The following is a 26,986-nucleotide window of genomic DNA, read 5'->3' as shown; positions in this document are numbered from 1 at the left end:
GGCAAGCTGGGCCCACGCCCGAGTATTTATACTCCTTGGACGGCGCCACCAGCTGGCCGTCCAGTGTTATTTCACGATTAGTTTGTTGATGAATGTTGAGATTTATAACACCTCCGTTGGGGAAGCGCTTAGTTCAAGTGGGGAGAGGGTCTTCTAAGGCGGTCCCACAGTTGAGAGATTGAAGCTGCAGCACCTCCGACTTCGGTAGGCCTGCTAAAAGTGCTGAAAGACCTTTGGAACAAATGTTCTGCCACCTGCAACTGCTCCCTGATGAAAGCTCCGTTTTAATGGTGGAGCTGCAGCTGTGAGGAGGCCACCCACTTGTCAACCCACCAGGGTTAGCTGGCATGGTTTAGGAGGGTCATGCAACACACTGGAAATGTGGTAAAATAACAAAGGCCTGTCAAAATAGGATTATAGAGGCCCTTAACTACTATTTAAGGGTCTTAACTACCTCTCACGACTGATGGAGGCGGGACTGAATCGCACCCATCAAACCCACCTCTGGCAAAATTGTACGGAGGCGGGTTGGAGGCGGGTTCCGAACCCGCCCTCAGTTTTTGCCATTTTGCCAACTATCCCGCCTCCAAACCCGCCTCCTCGGGGCTGGGAAAATCGCCCCTTTAAGGGACTCAAGGGATATGGGGATAGTGTGGGAAGGTGAAGTTAAGGTAGAAAATCAGCCACGATCTTATTGAATGGCGGAGCAGGCTCGAAGGGCTGAATGGCCTACTCCTGCTCCTATTTCTTATGTTCTTATTAAAGGCACACAGAAGACAGGCACTAAGGGAATGCACAAGGGTGATTAGTTTCATTTTGTATGCAGTATGGCATGGTTATAAATTTGTTTTGAATGTATATTTTGTGTTGGCTTTTATTTTTGGATTGTGGCCAAGAGGACGATATGATGGTCAATGACAGGAAGATGGTAAGGAGTGTGGGACTGTTGGTAAATGGGGAATTGAGGTTGAGGTTACTGTTATCGCACTTGAATTAATTCTTCACGTACAGCCCAGGCAGAAAGGAGCTGTCTAGGTTGCAACCTCCCTTCCTCTTTCTCCTCCTCCTCTTCCTCCTCCTCTCCTCCTCATGCTCCTGCTCCTCAGCTTCTCACCTGATAGGTTGTGGCAAGAGCTGTTTCCGCATGATGGCAAGGTTGTGCAGCATGCAGCACACCATCACAAATCTTGAAACCCGCTCAGCCGAGTACTGCAGGGCTCCTCCAGGCAGCGGAATTGTTGCTTCAGCATGCCAATGGTCTGCTCTATCTCAAACCGGAGTCATCAGCCATGTTGCCAGCAGAGATCCCTTTGGTTTGCCGTGGTGGCTGAAATATAGCTGGCACAGCTGACTGCCGCAGAATGAAGGTATCATGACTGTTGCCAGGATACCGGGAATTGAATTGCATGATGCGCTGCCTATGGTCACACACCAGCTGCACGTTGAGGGAGTAGAATCGCTTTTGGTTCCGGTACATGGCGGCGCCTGCAAAGCAATGTGCGTGCAGTCAGTAGCACCTTGCACAATAGGGAAGCCTGCGAACCTTGCAAACCCTTGCAAATCCGCCTGCATCTCTCTGGCAAGAGGGAATGAGATGAAATTGTCTCCCATTATGCAACAGTGGACTGCAAACTGCGAGATGTTGCTAATATCTCCAATACCAGCCTAGAAGGAGCCAGACGCATAAACGTTCATTTCCATGGTCACCTTCACAGACACTGACAGTGTGGTCCTTGCCCTGCTCTGAGGTTACAGTTGTGGCTGCAGCAGTTGGCAGATTTCAGTGAGGACCTCCTTAGTGAAGCACAGACATCTCAAACATTGGTTGTCACTGAGGTTCCGGTAGGAGAATTACTCCCTGGACAGATATGACTTCCTACTAAGAACCCTTCTCCCCCTCCTCCTCCTCCCTCTTCTAGTAGCTTGCCCTGCTCTGTGTGGTCTCTATTCATTCTTCAAGTCATGCTCGATTCCAAAAGGAAGGTCTACTAGTGCACCCATGTCTGGGAGCAACTGGTTTGTGCAGAAGCCTTGAAGTCAGCAAAAAATACTTCAGCACCTGCCACACCACTCCCTGTACACTTTTTGAAGTTTGAAACAACTATGGAAAGCACCAAAAATGTGTTTAATTGTAACAACAGACAGAAGAAATCGACCAGCAACTAACCTGTAAGTAATTGATGATCCCTTTAAATAGTGCTGGTGCGGGGTCCTTCATGCTACTTAACATGTGTTCAGCTGTGCGAGATTAAGAGAGGGCGTCAGCTGGAGCATGGAGCGCCAAAATGGCAGTGCTGGCGTCAAATCAGCGTTGCATGCTGATTGATGTCGTTTTCTGCCTGATCTGCATACTTCCGGCTGACGTTAACTGCACAGGTACTTATGCCTTTATCAAGATGGCATCTGGCGCGCTTCACATCAGAAGTGTGTGTGCGTGCGCTGCAGATGCCATTTTGGTACTCATAGCGCCCAAAAAATGGGCACTACCGAGACCAATTTCTCGCCCAAGTTGTTTTTGTTCTTGCCATTGCACAGTAGAGATTGATTCACTAACAGCTGAATTTTATTAATTAACTAGCTCCGTTTGTTCTGTGTTTAGCAGCTAGTAACTCGTCATCTAGCTTTTCATTAACTTTTCAGATCATACTCCATACAGTCCATTAGCAGTGTCACTCATCATTTCTTTCCAATTTAAGCAATGTTTTGTTTATTTCTATTCAGACTGCTAGAAGTGAAGTTGGCTCTTCAAGATGGTGACTAAAATGGCTCTCTTACATGTGAGCCTGCACCCTCTACAAAGTCAGTTCAATACTATTTTTGTATTAGTGGTTGGATGCTGATGACACTTTTTAATTTAGCAGCAAATGCAATGTAAATAAATCAGTGTTCCTGCCAACGGAGCCAATGTCCACCATCAAAGTGGATGATTTTCAGCCGAGTCTCCGGCACTACCACCATTTCAACAACTAGTGTAACCGCTATTACTGGAGGTGGAGGTAGTGAGAAAACATTGCTGCGAATAGGTTAAACAGCTGCAGTGGTCCTTCCTGACTTGTACAGCGAAGCAAAATGCTTTTATTATTGCTGACTTGTATGACCTTTCCCTGGTATTGGGGTTGATAATGGCTCCAGCATCTTAAAACGGAACATGTACAATCTTGTATGAGCGCAGTTGTATAAGTGGAATTGACTTCAAATTTTGTTTGATAACACTCCTGTGAAGGGCCTTGAGAAGTTTTACTACGTTAAAGGCACTATATAAATGCAAGTTGTTCCTCAGTATAAATGGGGTGGTTTCCACAGCAACAGGAGTGACAGCCAATTTTGGTGAGTTGCTCATGGAAGCAAGATATGCAGGAGGGAGAGGAAAGAGCTTGGTGAGCCTGAATGTTAATATGCTAACACAATGCTACAGAGTCAGGTTTGAATCCCTCTCTACTCAGTTCTTCATCTGAGCTGTATTGACTTTGAAGGTGCTGAGCATAGACTGGCAGTTCCTACCAGAAAGGAGGGAAAATTAAAGCAGAAAGTCATGCCTGGCCAGTTTTTTGAGCCAGCTATAGGGGACATTGGGCTGGATTTTCTGACTCCCACAGGTGCATACGAGGTGTGTACGCATCCGTAGGGGCCTCGCAAGCGCATGTGCTGAAAACCAGCACTTGCGATCTGTCAAGAGAATCCGCCTGCCTGGGAAAGTGCCTCTGCGGGTGGAGAGTTGCACTTTTTGCACAACTTCCGCCCGCTGAAAGGCCATAGAATTCTTACGCCTGGTAAAAGCAGGCATAAGGCCTGCTTTTACCAGCTTAAGAGTGTTGAAAAATAGAAAAATGTAATTTGATAACTCATTTATAAAGTAAAAATACTCAAAAAGGTAAGTTTATTTTTAGCCCCGTAAAAACATGTAATTTTTTTTCAAAAATTTTTTTTTTAATTAAATGGAATTTTAATTATGTAATTAATGTTTTTAAATGTTTTAGTGTGCTTTTAAATGTGATCCCCATTCATACTTTTGACAGTTCTGTGCATAGAGACCTGTCAAATTTATGAAGGGGGATTCCCTTCTTTGATTGGTTCGCCTGGCCCACGTGATCCCAGGAGCGCCCCTGGGATACGTGGGCCTCTGCCCGCGTGGACCCGGAGAGGCCTAAGATCACAAGCCTCGGGATCTACGGAACTAGCAGGTAGGTTCATAGATTTTTTTCCGATCGGAGGCATCCGCACGCAGGAAGCCTCCGATTGGAAATTCTGGGCCAATGTAAGCAGCCTGAGAGCAGGAGCTGTGAGCATTGTTGCAGAGGTAGCAGGCCAGAGGGATAAATATTAAAATAAAGATACAGAACAGGAGGAAAACCTACCCAAAATTACCCCCAAAAAAAGAAAGTTTAAAAAAATGCAGCGTAAATGCAACTAATTTCAAGGTAACTGAGCCAAGCTCAGTCCCAATTTGAGCAGGATACCAGCTCTGAAAATTTGTGTGGAGAATCTTATTACTGTGTTACAAAGGTTGCTGACCTGTCAGATCCATGGCTGGAGCTCATATGTGTAATTTAAAGCCATATGTTTGACGCGGATAATATTTTGGGCAAAACATGTTTCTTTCTGTACATGAAACAAGTCAAAACTGGAAAGAGTCTTCTAATTTTAACAGTTTGCGTTACTACAAAGGTCTCCAGCAAGATACAGTGTTATCAAATGTCCTCTAATGTAGGCATGTTACAATTTAATTAGCTCACATAAAATAGAGGACCACAGAGTAACATCTGTGTTTCAAATAACATCTTTGTTTTCTACAGTCTGCCCTTTAGCTAATGAGCAAGTGTTTTTAGTTTAGGCAGACAATAAGGCTGAAAATATTGTGTGACGATATTAACTCTTCAAGGACCATTTGCAGAAAAAAATCCTGTGGATTAGTAAATATTTGAAATTGGGCCCCATGGCTCCCTGTCCTCAACAAGTAACATGTGTTTATATTACGATTTTGTATTTATTGGAAATAAGCCGGTAGGATCTTAATTGTAATGACAGTGGTTGTAATTTTGCCCTATAATTTTCAGAATAATGGATATTTGGGAATGATTGCAGATAATTTAATTAAGCTTTCCATCTGACATCATAAATTGTAGGTTGTAACTGAATGGCCGCCTTCTGTTCTATACTATTCTATCGTCTGATCTTCAAGTTTACACTACTGCCTTGAAATCACTCCAGAGCTTGCTATTTTTCTACATAAGTAAACATATTCACTTAATGGGATGATTTTCACTTTGTTTGGGTCAGTCAATGGCTTTTATTGCAGATGCCAGTGTAGTTTGTAGTGTTAGTGCATGATGTTCGTAGTGAACATTTACTGAATGTTTTTGTATTACTGCAGGTTTTCAAGGAAGTTTGGTTAACAGGAAATTCTAGCCAGTATATGCACAGTTGTATGCTTACATTTAAAGAATGCTGCTCTACAGTCAAGAAATGCACTTTGTGTGATGTACATTTTTAAAATTTCCTTAATATAATTCAGTAAAGTTTATTGAATATCTTAACAATAATTGCAGATGGTAGACAATATGCTTGTCTTTTGCAAAGTGTGCAGAAATTTCAGAACTGAAGGTGCTAGCATGGAGGGTTATAGCCAGAAAAAAAGTCAATATTATAGTTCAGATATGGCAGAATGCTTTCTGCTGCTGAGCGTCTTTGCTCATAGAATCAGAAATTTATGGCACAGAAGGAGGCTATTCGGCCCATCGTGTCTGTGCCTGCTGGAAAAGAGCTATCCAGCCTAATCCCACTTTCCAGTGCCTGCTGAAAAAGAGCTATCCAGCCTAATCCCACTTTCCAGCTCTTGGTCCGTAACCTTGTAGGTTACGAGACTTTAAGTGCATATCCAAGTACTTTTTAAATGTGATGAGCATTTCTGCCTCTACCACACTTTCAGACACCGAGTTCCAGACCTCCCATCTCCCTCTGGGTGAAAAGATTTCTCCTCAACTCCCCTCTAATCATTCTACCCATTACTTTAAATCTACGCCCCCTGGTTATTGACCTCTCTGCTAGGGGAAATAGGTCCTTCCGATCCACTCTATCTAGGCCCCTTATAATTTTATACACCTCAATCAAGCCTCCCCTCAGCCTCCTCTGTTCCAAAGAAAACAACACCAGCCTATCCAATCTTTCCTCAAAGCTAAAATTCTCCAGTCCTGGCAACATACTCGTAAATCTCCTCTGTACCCTCTCTAGTGCAATCACGTCTTTCCTGTAATGTGGTGACCAGAACTGTACACAGAACTCTAGCTGTGGCCTATCTAGTGTTTTGTACTGTTCAATCATAACCTCCCTGTTCTTATATTCTATGCCTTGGCTAATTAAGGAAAGTATCCCGTATGCCTTCTTAACCACCTTATCTACCTGTCCTGCTACCTTCAGGGATCTGTGGACATGCACTCCAATGCCCCTCTGTTCCTCTACACTTCTCAATATCCTACCATTTATTGTGTATTCCCTTTCCTTGTTAGCCCTCCCAAATGCAATACCTCACACCTCTCCGGATTGAATTCTATTTGCCACTTTTCTGCTCACCTGACTTGTCCATTGATATCTTCCTGCAGTCTACGGCTTTCTTCCTCACTATCAACTACACGGCCAATTTTTGTATCATCTGCAAACTTCTTAATCATGCCCCCTACATTAATGTCTAAACCATTGATGTATACCACCAAAAGCAAGGGACCTAGTTCTGAGCCCTGCGGAACCCCACTGGAAACAGCTTTCCAGTCACACAAACTTCCGTCGACGATTACCCTTTGCTTCCTGCCACTGAGCCAATTTTAGATCCAACTTGCCACATTCCCTTGGATTGCATGGGCTTTTACTTTTCTAACCAGTCTGCCATGTGGGACCTTGTCAAAAGCCTTGCTAAAATCCATGCAGACTACATCAAACGCACTACCCTCATCAACCCTCCTTGTTACCTCCTCAAAAAATTCAATTAGTCAGACATGACATTGCTTTAACACATCCATGCTGACTGTCCTTGATTAATCCGTGCCTTTCTAAATGACGATTAATACTGTCCCTCAGAATTTTTTGCAACAATTTGCCCACCACCGAGGTTAGGCTAACTGGCCTGTAATTACTTGGTCTATCCCTTTCTCCCTTTTTGAACAATGGTAAAACATTAGCAGTCCTCCAGTGCTCTGGCACCACACCTGTAGCCAGAGAGGATTGAAAAATGATGGTCAGACCCTCCGCTATTTCCTCCCTTATTTCTCTTAACAGCCTGGGTTACATTTCACCCGGGCCTGGTTATTTATCCACTTTCAAAGATGCTAAACTCCTTAATACTTTCTCTCTCACTATGTTTATCTTATCTAATATTTCACATTCCCCCTCCTTAACTACAGTGTCTGCATCATCCCTCTCTTGTGAAGACAGACGCAAAGTATTCATTAAGAACCATACCCACGTCTTCCGCCTCCACACACAAGCTTCCTTTCTGGTCTCTAATAGGCCCTATTCTCTCTTTAGTTATCCTCTTTATGTATTTATAAAACAGCTTTGATTTTACTTGCCAATGTTTTTTCTTGCCGTCTTTGCTTTCCTAATTTCCTTTTTAATTTCACCCCTGCACTTTCTATAGTCCTCTAGGCTTTCTGCAGTATTTAGCTCTTGGTATTTGACATAAGCTTCCCTTTTTTGCCTTATCCTACCCTGTATGTCCCTTGAGATCCAGGGGGCTCTAGATTTGGGAGTCCCACCCCATTTCTTTGTGGGAACATATTTGCTCTGAACCCTCCCTATCTCCTCCTTGAATGTCTCCCACTGCTCAGACACTGATTATAGTGCACTTTTGCTAAATTACATCTCAGCTTAGTAAAAGTGACCTGGGATGAAATATTTCCATTCATCACTGCCTGTGACTGAGATCGGTTTCAGTGTCATTTCCCTTCCCCCAGACCTCATTGTATTGTGTACTGGAATGTGCTGTATTGTATACTGGAATGTGCTGGAATGTGCTGTGTGTAGGGCTCCGCCCATACCTGGCCCCGTTTGTAAGCTAGCTTCAGTCTAGCCCCAATCTCCAGAAGGACGACATCTCTCTCGCTTACGTGTTTCGTTCTAAGTTAATAAAAGCCTTGTTTTGTTCTGCTACCTTTGAGTCTCGGAATTATTGAGGCACATCAATTTTATTAACTTATTTTTTCAACACTATGGATCAACTCCTGAAACCCGAACGTTTGGATTTGGATCAACATGCTCCGGACGCATCAGCACGCTTCGGACACTGGTTTGAGTGTATGGAATTCTTCCTGGACAATTCCGCAGCCGTCAAAGACGCTACGGACGCTGCTAGGATGAGACTCGAAATTCTGCGGAATTGGGTAAGCCACCGGGTTTACCCCCTCATCCAAGACGCCGAGACGTACCTGGCCGCCTGCGACATCTTAAAGGCGCATTACCAGCAGCCTACGAATGAGGTGTATGCTAGGCACCTGCTCGCCACCCGCGCACAGCGACCTGGGGAATCGGTGGAGGAGTTCCTAAGCACCCTGAAAATGCTTGGCAAAGACTGCAAGTGCCGAGATGTAAAAGCCGCGGTGTACACTGACGAGCTTGTTCGCGATGCCTTCATCACAGGCCTCAGCTCCACTTACATCCGGCAAAGACTGCTGGAAAAAACGGGGTTGGACCTGAAACAGGCTGCGGACACCGCGCGATCCCTGGATGTGGCCCAGAGAAACTCGGACGCCTACTCTTCAGCCCGCGCCGTCCACGCCGCCATGTGTGCACCGAGGGCGCCGCCATCTTGGAAGGCATCTTCCCCGCCCGACAGCCCGACACCGGCTGGGCCCCGCTCTCCCCCCAGAAGCCCTACGACAGCCGCGACGCGTCAGGGACCCAACTGCTACTTCTGCGGGCAGCCAAAGCACACCAGAAACCTGTGCCCGGCGAAAGGCACCACCTGCTTTAAGTGTGGTAAGAAGGGGCACTTCGGGAAGGTGTGCAGAGGGAACCCCGCCGGAAAACCCGCCACCGCCGCGGGAGCGGCCATCTTGGACGCCATCTTGCCCGACCTCGTGGGGTCCGCCATCTTGTGAGCAGACAGCGTGGACGCCATCTTGTATCGATCAGGGCCCTACAGTGGCATCGGTCACAGTGGACCAGACCAGGCCGCACCCGCTATCCAGATCAATGGTGGACATCGAGGTAAACGGGTGCCGGGTTAAATGCTTAATTGACAGTGGAAGCACGGAGAGCTTTATCCACCCAGAACTGGCACAACAACTCTCCCTAAAGGTGGTCCCTACTCAGGGTACCATCTCTATGGCTGACAAAACCCAGACATCGACCATTCTGGGTTACTGCACGGTACAATTGTGCGTTAACGGAACTGTATATGATAATTTTAAAGTATTAATCATGAAGAACCTATGTGCGAGCGTGATCTTGGGCCTGGATTTCCAGTGCAACCACCAAAGCATCACGCTCAAGTACGGTGGGTCCCAGCCGCCCCTCACAGTGTGCGGTCTGGCCACCCTGAAGGTAAAGCCGCCTTCGCTATTCGCGAACCTTACCCCTAACTGCCGGCCAATAGCGACCAAAAGCAGGAGGTACAGCTGGGAGGACAGGCGGTTTATCGCGACCGAGGTAGACAGGCTCCTGAAAGAGCGCATTATTGAACGCAGCAACAGCCCGTGGCGCGCCCAAGTGGTAGTGGTAAGGGGTAGCGAGAAGAAACGGATGGTGATCGACTATAGTCAAACGATCAACAGGTACACCCTACTAGACGCCTACCCGCTACCCCGCATATCAGAAATGGTGAACCAAATCGCCCAATACCGGGTGTTCTCCACCATCGACCTCAAGTCAGCGTACCACCAGCTCCCTTTCAGACCAGAGGACCGCCCGTACACCGCCTTCGAGGCGAACGGACGCCTCTACCAATTCCTCAGAGTCCCCTTTGGGGTGACGAATGGGGTCTCGGTCTTCCAGAGGGAGATGGACCGCATGGTCGATGACCACCACTTGCAGGCAACCTTCCCCTACCTCGACAACGTCACCATCTGCGGTCACAACCAGCAGGATCACGACTCGAACCTCGAGAGGTTCCTGAAAACCGCACAAAAACTCAACCTCACCTACAACGAGGACAAGTGCGTTTACAACACCACGCGCCTCTGCATACTAGGCAGCGTGGTGGAGAATGGGGAAATCGGACCAGACCCCGACCGATTGCGCCCCCTACGGGAGCTGCCCCTGCCCAACACTCCCAAAGCACTGAAAAGATGCCTGGGGTTATTTTCTTATTATTCCCAATGGGTCCCCAACTACTCCGACAAAGCCCGCCCCCTCTTGAAAGCATCCTCTTTCCCGCTCTCTGCTGAGGCCCACGCCGCCTTCAAAAGCATTAAGCAGGATATTGAGCGGGCCACGCTACAGGCAGTGGACGAGAACACTCCATTTCAAGTGGAAAGTGATGCGTCTGACTTCGCCTTGGCGGCCACCCTCAACCAGGCGGGGCGGCCCGTAGCTTTCTTCTCGAGGACCCTCCAAAGGGCCCGAGATCAGACACTCCTCCGTGGAAAAGGAGGCCCAAGCCATCGTGGAGGCAGTGCGCCACTGGCGCCACTACCTAGCCGGCAAACGCTTCACCCTACTTACCGACCAGCGGTCGGTAGCGTTTATGTTCAATAATAAACAGAGGGGGAAGATTAAAAATGATAAGATTCTTAGGTGGCGGATCGAGCTCTCCACCTTCGAGTACGACATCATTTACCGGCCAGGGGCCCTTAACGAATCCCCTGACGCCCTCTCACGAGGGATGTGTGCCAGCGCCACCGGGGATCGGCTACAGACCCTCCACAACGACCTCTGCCACCCAGGGGTCACGCGGCTGTTCCACTTCATAAAGTCCCGTAACTTACCCTACTCGATTGAGGAAGTTCGGTCCCTGACCAGGAACTGCCGCACTTGCGCTGAGTGCAAGCCTCGGTTCTACCGCCCAGATAGAGCCCACTTAATCAAAGCTACACGGCCCTTTGAGCGGCTCAGCTTAGATTTCAAGGGCCCCCTCCCGTCCGTCGACCGCAATGTTTACTTCCTGAACATTGTGGACGAATACTCCCGGTTCCCATTCGCCTTCCCCTGCCCAGACATGACCAGCGCCACGGTCATTAAATGCCTCAACAGCCTGTTCTGCCTGTTCGGTATGCCGAGCTACATCCATACGGATAGGGGGTCGTCCTTCATGAGTGAAGAGCTACGCCAGTACATGCTGTCCAGGGGGATCGCCACGAGCCGTACCACCAGCTACAACCCCCGGGGTAACGGCCAAGTGGAGCGAGAGAACGGGACAGTATGGAAAGCAGTCACTCTAGCTCTAAGGACCAAGGGCCTCCCTATCTCCCGCTGGCAGGAAGTCCTCTCGGATGTGCTCCATTCGATATGGTCGCTATTGTGTACAGCCACTAATACCACGCCTCATGAACGAATGTTTGTCTTTCCCCGGAAATCCACCTCAGGCGTATCCATGCCGTCATGGCTCTCCACCCCAGGTCCGGTACTCATGCGAAGGCATGTGAGGGGCCACAAGACGGACCCTCTCGTGGAGCCAGTACACCTACTCCACGCCAACCCCCAATATGCATATGTCCGGCACGCCGACGGAAGGGAGGACACCGTGTCCATAAAAGACGTCGCCCCAGCCGGCATCGACAACAACCACGGCAATAGCGGCAACGACGATCACAGCAACTCTTACCCACCCACTACTCTTTCATCACCCCCGGAAGAACACCGACCCACGGCACCCCCACCAACTACCCCTTCAACAACCCTGGCGGCACCCCCGGCAGAGACCCAGGAGGCTACCGGGGACACCCAGCCGACACCCGCGGCACCGCAACAGCCACGTCGGTCGCAGAGGACTATCAAACCCCCGAACAGACTAAATCTATAGAAGGGGTGAATGTGATGAAATATTTCCATTCATCACTGCCTGTGACTGAGATCGGTTTCGCTTCCCCCAGACCTCATTGTATTGTGTACTGGAATGTGCTGTATTGTATACTGGAATGTGCTGGAATGTGCTGTGTGTAGGGCTCCTCCCATACCTGGCCCCGTTTGTAAGCTAGCTTCAGTCTAGCCCCAATCTCCAGAAGGACGACATCTCTCTCGCCTCCGTGTTTCGTTCTAAGTTAATAAAAGCCTTGTTTTGTTCTGCTACCTTCGAGTCTCGGAATTATTGAGGCACATCATGACCTTTATTCAATTGAGAACTATTACCCCTGATCTATCTTTGTCCTTTTCCATAACTACGCTAAATCTAACTGAATTATGATCACTATCACCAAAATGCTCTCTCACTGATACCCCTTCTACCTGCCCAGCTTCATTCCCTAAAAATATTAGCGTAGTTGAAATCCCCTACTATTACTGCCCGAGATTGTTTTTGCACTTCTCAGAAATGTTCTCTTCAATCTCCCTCTGACTATTTGGGGGTCTATAGTACACTCCCAGCAGTGTAATTGCTCTTTTTTTGTTCTTCAGTTCAACCCATATGGTCTCATTTGATGATCCTTCTAACAGATCATCCCTCCTCACAGCTGTAATTGTTTCTTTAACCAATATTGCGACCCCCTCCTTTTTTATCCCTTTCTCTATCTCGTCTGAAAACCCTGTAACCAGGAATGTTGAGCTGCCATTCCTGCCCTTCTTTCAACCATGTTTCAGTAATAGCTATGATATCATACTTCCACATGTCTGTCTGTGCCCTCAGCTCATCTGCCTTATTAACTAGACTCCTTGCATTGAAGTATATACCATTAAGCACTGCCAAACCCCTTTGTTGTCTATTTTCTAGCCTTTGTTTCCTCTGCCTTCCAAACTCACTTACTAATTTACTGCTGTCCATTTCCAGCTTTGCTTCTCTCCCTTCTGAATCTATGCTCAGGTTCCCATCACCCTGACAAGCTAGTTTAAACCCTCCCCAACAGCACTAGCAAACCTCCTCGCGAGGATATTGATCCCGGCTCTGTTGAGGTGCAACCTGTCCAGCTTATACAGGTCCTCCAGAATCGATCCCAATGCCCCAGGAATCAAAAGCACTGCCTCCTGCACATTCTCTCCAGCCACGCATTCATCTGCTCGATCCTCCTATTTCTGTACTCACTAGCATTTGGGACCGGGAGTAATCTGGAGATTACTATCTTGGAGGTCCTGCTGAAAAATCTCTTTCCTAGCTCCCTAAACTCTGCCTGCAGGACCCCATCCCCCCATCCCTCTTCCCACCTATGTCATTGGTACCAATATGGACCTCTGGCCATTCAACCCCCCCACCCCCTCCTCTCCTCCAAATGTCCTGCAGCCGTTCAGACATCCTTGCTCCTGGCACCAGGAGGCAACATACATCCTGGAGTCACATCTACAGTCGCAGAAACGCCTGTCTGTTCCCCTAACTATTGAATCTCCCATCACTATTGCCTTTCTGACCTTCCGTCTCCGCCCCCCCCCTACACAGCTGAGCCTCCCATGGTGCCGTGGACTTGGCTCTGGCTGTACTCCCCAGAGGAACAATCGCCCTCACTAGTACTCAGAACAGAATACCGGTTGGAGAGCAAGATGCACTCCAGGAACTCCTGCACTGCCTGCTTGGCCCTCCTTGTCTATCTGGCAGTCACCCATTCCTTCACTGCCTGAAAACTCTTCAGCTGCAGGGTGACCACCTCCTGAAACATGCTATCCACGAAGCTCTCAGCCTCACGGTTGCACTGCAGTGACACCAGCTGCTGCTCAAGCTCCGAAATTCATGTGAGAAACCGCCTTCCTCCTCTCCACCGATTCCTACTATCACCAAATTCTTCTACTCGGCTTGCGATCCACTCCGATTGCGATATTACCCAGCTCTGTCTTCAGTCACTGTGCTTTTACAAACTAGTGCCTAATATATACCTATTGAATCAAGCAAGTTACAACTGCTAACTCAGCTTCTAGCTCACAGCTTTTACTACCTAATCAAGCAACCACTTCACCAACTTGAAGAAACTGGGACCCCTGCCTCATAAGGAATGATGGCTTGTGACTTTGTACAAAGAGCCGAGACCTGAGCTCTGTAATGTCAATAACTGTAAATAAAATGTTCAAATTTTAAAAAAATCAAGCAACCACTTACAGCTGATAGCTGTTAACTGCTAACCGCCACTGACCATGCAGGTTCTTTTATGTTACAAGACAAAGTTAAATTCCAATCTGATGATTACTTACCTAACTTACCTTATACCTACCAATGAATTTCTCTTCTCCACCAATTCCTACTATCACCAAATTCTTCCACTCTGCTTGCGATCCACTCCGATTGCGATATTACCCAGCTCTGTGCTCAAGCTCTCTTTGCTATTGATTTTATTAAGTTATGTACCATCTGCTGGCTTGTACAAAAAATGTCTGATTTAAGAGTGATGCAAGGTACTATTTTTGAAGATTTAAAGGCCCTATATATCTCATTAACTCAGTCACTTTTTCATACTTTTCATTTGTTTTTACAGTTATTAGACGTACAGGAAACTTTCTGGTATCCGGCACGGACGGGACCGACGTGCTGGTTCATCAACAGTTCCGGATAACCGAACGCTATAGTAAAAGATACGGAGCTCAGAGCTCCGTATAAAGCAACAAACCCTGCTTCAAAACAATCGGCACAAGTTGCAAGCGTCTCTGTAGCTTAGCAACAGCTTCAGCTACACCCTTGCACAGCAACAAATGGAGTAAAAAAAGTAATAAAAGTAAAAAAAGTTACCTGAACCGACTCCTGAATTTTGCTGGTGGATAGAGCGTTCTGGTTATTTAGGGGCCGGTTAATCGAAAGTTTCCTGTATCTATTTTTATGGCTTTTTTGTTTTGAAACTTTCCTTGATTTGTCTCTTCTTAATGATATAAGGTGAAATTAGACAGATTTTCCATCTAGATGGTGTGGAAAAAGCACTGGTCGTGCTTTTAGGAACCAACAATGACGGAGTCAGAATAGCAGCTTGTGAAGCAGTGTCAGTTATGTGTGAGGATGCAGCTAGCAAAGAGTCTTTCAGAACCGAAGGTAAGTATGAATGATATAATAATATTATTCAAAGGTAAAATTATTTTTCTATGAACAGTAAATCCTCTAATAGACAACTGCATGTGTGTAATGTTAAAACTAGATTTCTAAAATATTCTTTGCAGAAGGTATTCTTCGCTTGGTTTCACTACTGACGAGTGACAATGCAGAAATAAAAGAGGCTGCAGCCCTAGCGCTAGCAAATCTAACAACTGCTAATTCCAGCAATGCTAGGTAAGCATTTTTATTATTAATTCTATACCTACTTGACATCAACAACAACAATAACAACTTGTATTTATATAGCGCCTTTAATGTAGTATAATGTCCCAAGGCGCTGCACAGGAGTATTTTAAGACAAAAAATTTGACACAGAGCCACATAAGGAGAAATTAGGGCAGGTGACCAAAAGCTTGGTCAAAGAGGTCGGTTTTAAGAAGTGTCTTAAAGGAGGAAAGAGAGGTAGCGAGGCAGAGAGGTTTAGGCAGGGAACTCCAGAGCTTAGGGCCTAGGCAACAGAAGGCACGGCCACCAAATGTTGAGCGATTATAATCAGGGATGCTCAAGAGGGCAGAATTAAAGGAGCGCAGATATCTCGGGGAGTTGTGGGGCTGAAGAAGATTACAGAGATAGGAAGGGGCGAGGCCATGGATGTCATTTGTGACTTTGATGAGAGCCGTTTCAGTACTGTGGCAAGGGCGGAAACCTGATTGGAGAGATTCAAACATGAAATTGCGGGAAAGATGGGCACGGAATTGGGAGGCGACAACATGTTCAAGGACTTTGGAGAGGAAAGGGAGGTTGGAGATGGGGCGATAGTTTGCAAGGACGGAGAGGTCTCAAGGGTTGGTTTTTTTGAGGAGAGGGGTGATGACGGCAGATTTGAGGGAGAGGGGGACAGTACCTGAGGAGAGAGAACCGTTAAAAATATCAGCTAACATAGGAGCCAGAAAAGGAAGTTTCATGCAGATTTTGGCCTGTAAATTTTGGTGTTCATTAAGAAGAGGAATAGGAGTGTTAAGGAATGGAACAATTATCCATTTTGCACACCCAAAAATTACACTATGTGACTATTAGCGTACAAATATTTAATATGTCCAAAATTCTTTAGTCTGCAGTTTTATTTTAAATGGGATTTAAACAAAGGAGTTTTTTACTAAAGTTTCAAGCTAATATTTGCACACCATAATTTCAAGGCCCCAGTATTAGCACAAATCACTGTCAAGCCAGGTATGTCATGATCAGATGCAGACTAAGGGCTGAAATTCCAGAGTTGGAAGAGGGTGGAAAGGAGAATTCTGGTTGGGGATGGGTAGGGGTAAGCATTTGGGGCTGAATCTGGTTCTGCTGAGATTCTACCCTGTCCAAAGTGCAACCTTAAATTCCAGTGAGGAAGAAGGCACATCTTCTGCCCGCCTACACATCAGGCAAGTTCCTGGGCTACATGCAAATTCTGCCCATTTCCCCCAGTTTAAGGCTTCATTGGAGTTTCAATTGGGACCTTTGGATAGGCCCTAGATCTTGCCAGACCTACAAGATTTATCCCAGAGGAAGTCAGTTACGTTTATTTAAATACTGTATGGATCCTTTAAGAGCTAAAAAATGACTTGCCTTATTTTTTATTCGGCTAGCAGTAGGGTTGTGGGTTGCTCCGCCATCTGCTGGTAGACTGGCAAAGCCGCCTTTGTGCCCTTACAGGAATGGATACAGGCCAGATCAAGTCAATAACCCTATCTCCGCAATTTGGGATAGGATCAGTGGCCATATGTATGGACAGACGGGAGTCCTGCTCCACTGCACTTGTGCCAGCACAGCAGAACTCCAGAATTTCAGTTTCTAAAGTTCCATCTACAGTGGTCTAACAAGGTGCCTTAATCCCAATCACAAAAGAGTATCCCCATTACATCAATGTGAATTATTCCCTCTCTGGCTCCAGCTGCCTTTACCATGTTATGGACAGGTTGTATTATGGGGCTATGTCCACATGCCGTTTGGAGTGTCCAAATGTATGTTACATAGGATCATTGCAGTCAACAGTTTCTGCTGAATTTAAACTTTAGTCCCAGAAGTGAACATAAGAACATAAGAAGTAGGAGCAGGAGTAGGCCATACGGCCCCTCGGGCCTGCTCCGCCATTCAATAGAATCATGGCTGATCCGAACCTAGACTCACGTCCACTTCCCTGCCCGCTCCCCGTAACCCTTAATTCCCTTATCAGCTAGGAAACTGAATATAGTAATCTGGGATGTTATGATTAAGGTTATCCACCAGGTGGTGCTGTAGCCAATGCTGCTACTAAGGTCAGAGGTTTGCTTCCTGTTAAGGTCAGGGGTTTGCTTCCTGCATAGGTCAGCACAAGGTGGAATGCCAGGATGCTGATGCAGGCTGTAAACGTGTTTCCCAGTTGTTAATAAAGTACTCGTGTTAATTCTACGATATTGCCTCTTTGAGTCCTTGTTCCACTTAATGGATTTATCACATTTGGCGATGAGGCAACTTAAGGACCCTGCATAAAGAAGAAAAGTCTGCCGGGACGTTTAAACAACAAAATCATGAGCTAAAGTTAGCTACAAGTTGGAAGAGAGCATGGCTGCCATGGTAGGAACGGTTTCCGCTTTTGATATTCAAGCACAAACCTGGGAAGAATACTGTGAAGTGTTGGGTTATTTTTTCGAAGCAAATGAAATAAATGATGCTGGAAAAAGGAAAGCCATTCTGCTTAGTTCAGTGGGAAGCCAAACCTACAGTTTGATGAAAAATCTGCTCAGTCCTGAGAAGCCTGGAGACAAATCATTTGTTGAATTAGTGGCTGTGCTAAAAGAACATTTCAACCCTAAGCCTAGTGAGATTGTACAGCGGTTCAAGTTTAATTCAAGGAACAGGAAAGAGGAAGAGAGCGTAATGGACTATGTAGCGGTGTTGCGTAAATTAGCACAAGATTGCAATTATGGGAACAACCTGAAGGAAATGCTGCGAGATAGGCTAGTTTGCGGAATTATGGACAACCGAATGCAGCGTAGATTATTATCCGAGACTGGGCTTACTTATGAAAAAGCATTGGAACTTGCTCAAGCCATAGAGACAGCGAACCGAGGTGTAAAAGAAATACAGGGTTCAGACAGGGCTAATGCTACGCAAGTTGCAGGTCAGGTTGTTGTGCACAAGTTGAACATGCGTCAGAAACCACAACGTGAGCATGTGAAGGCATGTTATAGATGCAAGGGCGATCACCTGGCGAGTGAATGCCGGTTTCTGGAGGAAAAGTGCTACAAGTGTGGGAAACAAGGACACATAAAACGAGCTTGCAGGGCGAAATCACCTGTGGAGGAATCCAAACCAAAAGGGGGAGGACAGCAAAACTAAGGGAGAGAAGTGAAAAAACATGGAGCACACCACATCAGCGGGGAAGCTGAGGAAGAAGAGGACATGTTCATAATGTATAGCATGTTAGAGAACATTCCAAAAGTGGCTCCTATCATATTGCAACTGACAGTAAATGACTCTAAGGTGAACTTTGAAGTGGATACAGGGTGCGGCGTGACCATAATGAACAAGGCAGAGTACTCAAAATTGTGGAACCGTGCAAAAGTTCCAGAGTTAAAGCCTTGCTCCCTGCATCTTAAAACATATACAGGTGAACGAGTAGCGACATTAGGAACAGCTAAGGTAACTGTGCAACACAGGGACACAGTAGAACAGCTACCTGTAGTTATAGTATCGGGTACCGGACCAAACCTGTTAGGTCGGGGCTGGATAAAAGAACTTAAATTAGACTGGGGAGCAGTACATCAAATAGATGCGGGCAAACAGTTGACTTTGCAAGAAGTGTTGAGTGAACATGAGAGTGTGTTCAAGGAGGAACTTGGCACATTTAATGGCCCCCCCAGCTAAGATTTATGTAGACAAGGAGGCACCACCAAGGTTTTTTAAACAACGACCTGTGCCTTATGCCATGAAGCCAAAGGTAGAGGCTGAGCTTGACCGTCTATTGAGAGAGAACATACTGGAGCCGGTGAAATGTTCGGAATGGGCAGCTCCCATAGTACCTGTGTTAAAACTGGACAATTCGGTAAGACTCTGTGGAGACTATAAATTGACTGTCAATCGGGTGTTCAAACTAGAGCAGTATCCTATTCCCAAAACAGAGGATCTCTTTGCAAACCTGGCTGGAGGAAAGAAATTCACAAAGTTGGATATGAGTCATGCTTACTTGCAGATTACACTGGATGATGAATCAAAGAAGTATGTCACCATAAATACACACAAGGGCTTGTTTACATATAACCGCTTACCGTTTGGTGTCTCATCTAGTCCAGCTATCTTCCAGAGGACAATCGAAGGTGTACTGCAAGGGATTCCACATGTTTCCATCTATCTGGATGACATTCTGGTGACGGGAAGAACCGACCAGGAGCATCTGAGCACTCTGCGAGAGGTACTACAGAGATTGGAGACGGCAGGGTTCCGGCTCAAGAGGAGTAAGTGCACTTTTTCCTGGGGAATGAGGCAGTGTTCCTGGGACACAGAGTGGACGCCACTGGGCTCCATCCACTCAAGGAGAAGGTACAAGCACTGCAGGACGCCCCTGCTCCGACAAATCTAGTCAAGACATGCAGCACTTGTCAGGAACACCGGAAGGCACCAGCAGCGGCTCCTCTCCACCCCTGGGAGTGGCCGGATAAACCATGGAGAAGATTGCACTTAGATTATGCAGGTCCATTCATGGGGAAGATGTTCCTCATAATCATTGATGCACATTCCAAATGGATGGATGTTTATCCTGTAAATTCTGCTTCCGCCACTACTTCTATAGACTGCCTGCATCGGAGCTTCAGTAATCAAGGGCTACCGGAGATCGTGGTGAGTGACAATGCTACTTGTTTTGTGAGTACAGAGACAAAAGAGTTCTTGAGAAAAAATGGCATAGTGCAGGTGACCTCGGCTCCATATCATCCGTCCTCGAATGGACTTGCGGAGAGAGCCGTACAAACATTTAAGGAGATGATGAAAAAAGTGCAGAAGGGAGTTTAGCAGCCAAAGTGTCATGGGTTCTGTTCAGCTACAGAATAACACCTCAATCCACCACAGGACTCTCTCCTGCTGAGATGTTATTAGGTCGTAGACTACGCTCCACTCTTGACCTTGTCCACCCAGACCTAAAAAGGAAAATGGAAAACAGACAAAACAAACAAAAAGAGAACCATGACAAAAGAACAAAGAGCCGAAGTTTTGGAGAAGGAGATGCGATCCTTACCAGGAATTTCAGTTATGGACCAAAGTGGATTCCTGGCTTCATAGACTCAATGACAGGTCCAGTATCATACAAGGTCATGTTGGGAGATGGTAGGGTAGTACGCAGACATGTAGATCAGATACTTCCCAGACAAGGAGAAATTGAAATGAAGGTTCCAGATGCAATGACTGAAGACATGGTTGCCCCCAGTTATCCAAGTGCATCTGTGGTGCCACCACCAGGGACAGAGATAATTCCACAGGAACCTATCCATCAAGAGGAAACTATCGTTGCAGAGTCAGATACTCTGAGCACTGCTCAGGAGCAGCTGGTGGCTTCACCACAAACAAGCAGGGACTTTACTGTTAGACGTTCACAAAGGACTCACAAGCCACCAGAGAGATTGATACTGAACTGTTAGATTCGTCAAGTATGGAACATGATGAATGGAGACTCCTTATGTGACCCTCAGGAATGGTTGTTTGTTAAGAAATTCATACTGAAATCTTAAGGGGGGAGGGATATAGTAATCTGGGATGTTATGATTAAGGTTATCCACCAGGTGGTGCTGTAGCCAATGCTGCTACTAAGGTCAGAGGTTTGCTTCCTGTTAAGGTCAGGGGTTTGCTTCCTGCATAGGTCAGCACAAGGTGGAATGCCAGGATGCTGATGCAGCCTGTCTGTAAACGTGTTTCCCAGTTGTTAATAAAGTACTCGTGTTAATTCTACGATATCGCCTCTTTGAGTCCTTGTTCCACTTAATGGATTTATCACACTGTCTATCTCCGTTTTAAATTTATTTAATGTTGCAGCTTCCACAGCTCTCTGAGGTAGCAAATTCCATAGATTTACCACCCTCTGAATGAAGAAGTTTCTCCTCATCTCAGTTTTGAAAGGGCAGCCCCTTATTCTAAGACTATGCCCCCTAGTTCTAGTCTCACCCATCAGTGGAAACATCCTCACCGCATCCACCCGATCAAGCCCCCTCACAATCTTATATGTTTCGATAAGATCGCCTCTCATTCTTCTGAATTCCAATGAGTAGAGGCCCAACCTACTCAACCTTTCCTCATAAGTCAACCCCCTCATCTCCGGAATCAACCGAGTGTACCTTCTCTGAACTGCCTCGAGAGCAAGTATATCTTTTCTTAAATATGGAAACCAAAAAAGTGAAAGGACAATATGCTCAACTTCTATACCAGTTAACACCCTTGTTAATGTACTTTGTACTGCTTAAAAATGTAAGAACCCTGAGCATGGGTTGAGATTTGGGGCTCAGACTCAAAATTGCTTTGCAGCTCAAAGAAAAAGTGAAACAGAGAAAGGTTGTGTTACATAGGATCAGGAGTAGGCCATTCAGCCCCTTGAGCCTGCCCCACCATTCAATTAGATCATGGCTGATCAAAACCTCAACTCAATTACTCACCTTGGCTCCCTATTCCTTGATACACTTACCTGACAAAAACCTATCAATCTGTTTTGAAAGCTCCAATTGTCCCAACATCCATGGACTTTTGGGAGAGAATTCCATATTTCTACTACCCTTTGCATGAAAAATGCTTCCTGATTTCCCTCTTAAATGGACTAGCTTTAATTTTAACATTAAGGCCTAGAAATTCAGTATTGCCACGTTTGGGGCGCTACAGTCGAGCGTGCGCTAAATTTAGCGCCCGACGCAACTTAGCGCCACCTTCACCGAAATTGTGTTGCATTGCCCCAAGAGGTTGCTGCTGCGCTAAAGCAGGCAGTGCACGACTATCCTAAGGCGCTAAGCTGGCGAGCCAAGGCGCTACCACCGAGGGCGGGCGCAGCACAGGTGCGGCGAGTTAGCGATTGCAGGCAGACACGCTGGCGCCAGTCACCTCTTAAAGGGGGAGGGTCGATTTGGCTTGCAGCCACGCCCTGCACATTGGAGCCCTGATTCTAGGCCTGGACAGACCTGCTGCGACATCGTTACGCCTACGACCATGGAGAAGGCCAGGGAGCGAGCGCAGCGCTTCAGTGAGGGGGCCCTGAAGGTTCTGGTTGGCGCAGTGGAGCGCAGGCGACCTATCCTCTTTCCTGACAGTGGCAGGAGGCCGCTGCCCAGCGAATATAGAAAAGCTTGGAGGGAGGTGGCACACAGAGTGACCTCCAGCAGCATGGTCCCTAGGACACCAACGCAATGCAGGAAGAAGTTCAACGACCTCACTTGGGTTGTCAGGGTGAGTACCCTTTCCAGTATCCTCTTCATCCCTGCATGTGCACCTCACTTTATGGCCAAAGGGTCCTGAAAGCCCCAATGCCCAGCCCTCATCCAACACCTATGGGACTCTCATGAAAATCACATGCACATTCACCACTTTACACACTGTCAGGGCTATTCGACCATGGGAGGCAGTGCAGCCAAGATCAGGGCTTGACACTGTCAGGGCTATTTCACCATGGGAGACAATGCAGGCAAGATCAGGGCTTCACACTGCCAGGGGTATTCCACCATGGGAGGCAGTGCAGCCAAGATCAGGGCTTGACACTGTCAGGGCTATTCCACCATGGGAGGCAGTGCAGGCAAGATCAGGGCTTCACACTGTACTCAGAGCCCGTCCTTTCTCTTGCAGGGCAAGCTGGCCCACAATAGGAGGCAGCAGCAACGGACCAGGGGAGGCCGTCCTGAACTTAAAGACCTCAGCGATCTGGAGCAGCGAGTGGAGCAGATTATGGCAGGCCGGCTGATTGGCCCCGTCGCCACTGGAGATGCCGACCCTGTTCTGGACAGCAATGGTAAGGTCATCACCTTTTTGACCTCTCTCTTTCCACTTGTGCCTCAACCCAGCATCCTTTGCCACTATCGAACCAATGCAGTGCATTGCAACACTCATGCCTTCCTCACTGCTGCCCTGTCCTCACACTAAAGCAACTCTTGTACCTCCCTGCTTTCAGATGCTGATTCGCCAGGTGAGGAGGCGGGCCCTCAAGCTGGCACTGTGAGTGAATCGGAAGGCGAGGAGGAGGAAGAGGAAGCCGGAGCATCAGTGCCACCCTCAGCCGAGGCAGCCCATGGCCGTGATGGGGACACGTCTTCCCTGGAGGGGAGCAGGGGGGAAGGGCCTGAGGAGGGTGAAGCTCCGGGGCCCAGCGGGCTGCAGCAACGCGGGGGGGGGTAGGGAAGCTCGGCGGCCTTCTCCCCAGAGGGTGAGTGTGGCCTCCAGTCCTGCTACAGTGAGCGCAGAGGAGGTGCGGCTCCTTGGTGAAATGGGCGTCCAGGCGGAGCGCAGGCACACTGAGCTCATGGCTGCAGTGGCAAGGATGCCTGACTCCATAGAGTCACTGGCAAGGAGTGTACAGGAATTCGGGGCAGCACAGGCAAGGAGTCTGCAGGACTTCGGGGCAGCACAGGCAAGGAGTCTGCAGGACTTCGGTGCAGCACAGGCGAGTCTGCAGGACTTCGGTGCAGCACAGGCGGCTTCCAGCCAAGTGCTTAGTCGTGCCATGCAGTCACTGACTGGTCTGATGCAGACACAGATCAGGGCCACACGAGCACTAACTGCTGCCACCCTCGCTGGATCGGCCAGGATTCGCCGGGGCCCTCGCCGCGCCGCAGCAGGCCAGCAGTCTGTGCTTCAGCAGATTGCTGCGCATGCTTCAGTGCTGCCCCGTGCGAGTGCCAGTGTCTCGTCCGACCAGGGAGTGCCTGTGCTCTGTCAGGTTGGCAGCATTCCTGCTGCCAACACTGTCACTCCTCCACTGCAGCTGCCACCACCCGTAGGACAGACTGCTGCCGCCCAAGCAGAGTTGGAGCAGTCAGCAGCCGGGCCCTCCAGGCCCAGAGCTGGTCCAGGCCGTCCCCCAAGGGCATCTGCCGACTCACTATCTGACCCTCAGCAGCCTTCCCCCAGCCTTGCTGCAGCCACTGGGGTCCCATTGCGGAGGAGCTGCAGGACGGGAAGGGGCCAATCTCGCAAGCGAGGCAAATCACCCTCGCAGGCCAAAAAGTAGGAGGTGTGGCAAAATGTTGTGTTTTTTTTTTGTGAAGGCCGAGGATCATGGTAATTTTTGTTTAACTCTTTTGTTCATTGTCTCCAGGTTGTGAGAGCCAGTTATGTGTCTGACTGTTTTTTGGGGGGTTTCTCTGTATTTGTTTGTCATGCGGGAAGGGCACAGAGTTTGTTAAATAAATAATTCTCTTTATTCAGATTGTGCATGTTTGCACTTTGAACGATTTTTGTTGCCTTGACCGGCTCAGGGTTTGCGGAGCGGCTCCATTCATGTTCTTTCAATGGCACAAGCCATTCCCTGAGAGGGGGCCTAGAACCGACTTGCAATAAGCCACTGACGGACGGCCCTTGCACTTTGTGCCTCCCTCCCGTCTTGGTGCTCCTCCTCCTCCTCCTCCTCTGGTGGTCCTCCAATGTCTGCTGGCAGTGACTGAGTCCTGAGGATAGCCAGGTTGTGCAGCATGCAGCACACTACAACAAAATGGGAGACTCGCTCAGGCGAGTACTGTAGGGCTCCCCCGGAATGGTCCAGACAGCGGAACCGTTGCTTTAGCATGCCGATTGTGTGCTCAATGATGTTCCTGGTCGCTTGATGGCTGTCATTGTATCGCTCTTCAGCAGGGGTGGTGGGCGCACGGAGCGGGGTCATCAGCCAGGTGCACAAAGGATAGCCCTTGTCCCCGAGAAGCCAGCCTCCTGGGTGAGCCGGGTCTTCGAAAATGTCTGCCACAGAAGTCTGGCGCAGGATGAAGGCGTCGTGGCTGCTGCCTGGAAAGCGGGCATTGACAGCTAGTATGAGCTGCCTGTGGTCACTCACCAACTACACGTACAACGAATGGTACCCCTTCCGGTTGCGGTAATCCTCGGCATTTTCTAGAGTCGCCCGCAAAGCCGCATGCGTGCAGTCAATGGCGCCTTGGACCATGGGGAAGCCCGCTATTCTTGCAAATCCCATTGCACGCTCTTGCTGCTTGTCCAGGGTCATGGGGAAGGAAATGTACTGACGTCTCCTTTTGAAGAGGGCATTCGTGACCTGGCGGATGCAGCAATGCACCGCGAACTGGGAGCTTGGATCTGTGGGAGAGCAGCAGCGCGACCGGCGGCACTTAAAACCGGCGGGTTCAGCAGAGGCGAGGTCAGAGAGCTTGGACCTGTGGGAGAGCAGCAGCGCAACCGGCGGCACTTAAAACCGGCGGGTTCAGCAGAGGCGAGGTCAGAGAGCTTGGACCTGTGGGAGAGCAGCAGCGCGACCGGCGGCACTTAAAACCGGCGGGTTCAGCAGAGGCGAGGTCAGAGAGCTTGGACCTGTGGGAGAGCAGCAGCGCGACCGGCGGCACTTAAAACCGGCGGGTTCAGCAGAGGCGAGGTCAGAGAGCTTGGACCTGTGGGAGAGCAGCAGCGCGACCGGCGGCACTTAAAACCGGCGGGTTCAGCAGAGGCGAGGTCAGAGAGCTTGGACCTGTGGGAGAGCAGCAGCGCGACCGGCGGCACTTAAAACCGGCGGGTTCAGCAGAGGCGAGGTCAGAGAGCTTGGACCTGTGGGAGAGCAGCAGCGCGACCGGCGGCACTTAAAACCGGCGGGTTCAGCAGAGGCGAGGTCAGAGAGCTTGGACCTGTGGGAGAGCAGCAGCGCGACCGGCGGCACTTAAAACCGGCGGGTTCAGCAGAGGCGAGGTCAGAGAGCTTGGACCTGTGGGAGAGCAGCAGCGCGACCGGCGGCACTCAAAACCGGCGGGTTCAGCAGAGGCGAGGTCAGAGAGCTTGGACCTGTGGGAGAGCAGCAGCGCGACCGGCGGCACTTAAAACCGGCGGGTTCAGCAGAGGCATACCAAATCAACAGCAGAGGAGAGAGGTAAAAAGTAATCAGAGTGTGACGTCATCAGGGAGCAGGTAAGTGATTGGTTGGTGAGTATTTCTCTTTTTTAAACTTAAACTCTGTAGTTTATAGTTACTAGGGTCTTTTCTGGTGTAGCAGGGACTGTTGGTAGACTATACAAGCGCCTTAGAGATATTTTTAATTGGTGATAGTAAATTAATTTAAATTAAGTAAAGGGAAGGTCATGCCAGGTGAGCCCAGCCCCGTGATATGCTCCTCTTGCTCTATGTGGGAATTCAGGGACACTGCCGGTGCCCCTGATGACCACGTGTGCCAGAGATGCATCCATCTGCAGCTACTAGCAAACCGCATTGAGGCGCTGGAGCTGCGGGTGGATGGGTTGTTGAGCATTCACGATGCTGAGAGGTTCGTGGATAACACGTTTAGTGAGTTGGTCACACCGCAGGGAAGGGCTGCACAGGAAGATAGGAAATGGGTGACCACCAGGAGGAGCAATAGAAGCAGGCAGGTAGTGCAGGAGACCCCTGTGACCATTCCCCTCTCAAACAGGTATGCCGCTTTGGATACTGTTGAGGGGGATGACTCACCAGGGGAAGGCAGCAGCAGCCAACTTCCTGGCACTGGGGGTGCTCCTGCTGCCCAGGAAGGGGGGAAAAAGAGTGGGAGAGCAATAGTGGTAGGGGATTCTATAGTAAGGGGAACAGATAAGCGTTTCTGTGGCCGTAGACATGAATCCAGGATGGTTTGTTGCCTCCCTGGTGCCAGGGTCAAGGATATCACTGAGCGGCTGCAGGGCATTCTGGAGGGGGAGGGTGAACAGCCAGAGGTCGTGGTCCACATTGGTACCAACGACATAGGTAAAAAGA

The 26,986-nt window shown here is 48.4% G+C and overlaps 1 protein-coding gene across 4 annotated transcripts in view; it reads left to right on the top strand.

The window, feature by feature from the left end:
- Positions 1–26,986, top strand: part of armc3 (armadillo repeat containing 3) — a 303,201-nt gene that overhangs the window by 175,622 nt on the left and 100,593 nt on the right. For 3 of the 4 annotated variants that reach the window (XM_085987770.1, XM_085987767.1, XM_085987768.1), the window contains exons 9-10: positions 14,924–15,076; positions 15,202–15,310. In XM_085987770.1, the coding sequence (XP_085843896.1) occupies positions 14,924–15,076; positions 15,202–15,310 (262 nt within the window). The remainder of the gene's footprint in view (positions 1–14,923; positions 15,077–15,201; positions 15,311–26,986) is intronic. The other variant, XM_085987769.1, reaches the window with a different exon arrangement.

This window comes from Somniosus microcephalus, chromosome 5 (genome assembly GCF_052327205.1).
Source record: "Somniosus microcephalus isolate GS21.2 chromosome 5, FLI_Smic_1.0, whole genome shotgun sequence".
Taxonomy (NCBI): domain Eukaryota; kingdom Metazoa; phylum Chordata; class Chondrichthyes; order Squaliformes; family Somniosidae; genus Somniosus; species Somniosus microcephalus.
Note: the sequence above shows the minus strand (reverse complement) of the source record. Positions and strands in the feature narration are given on the sequence as shown.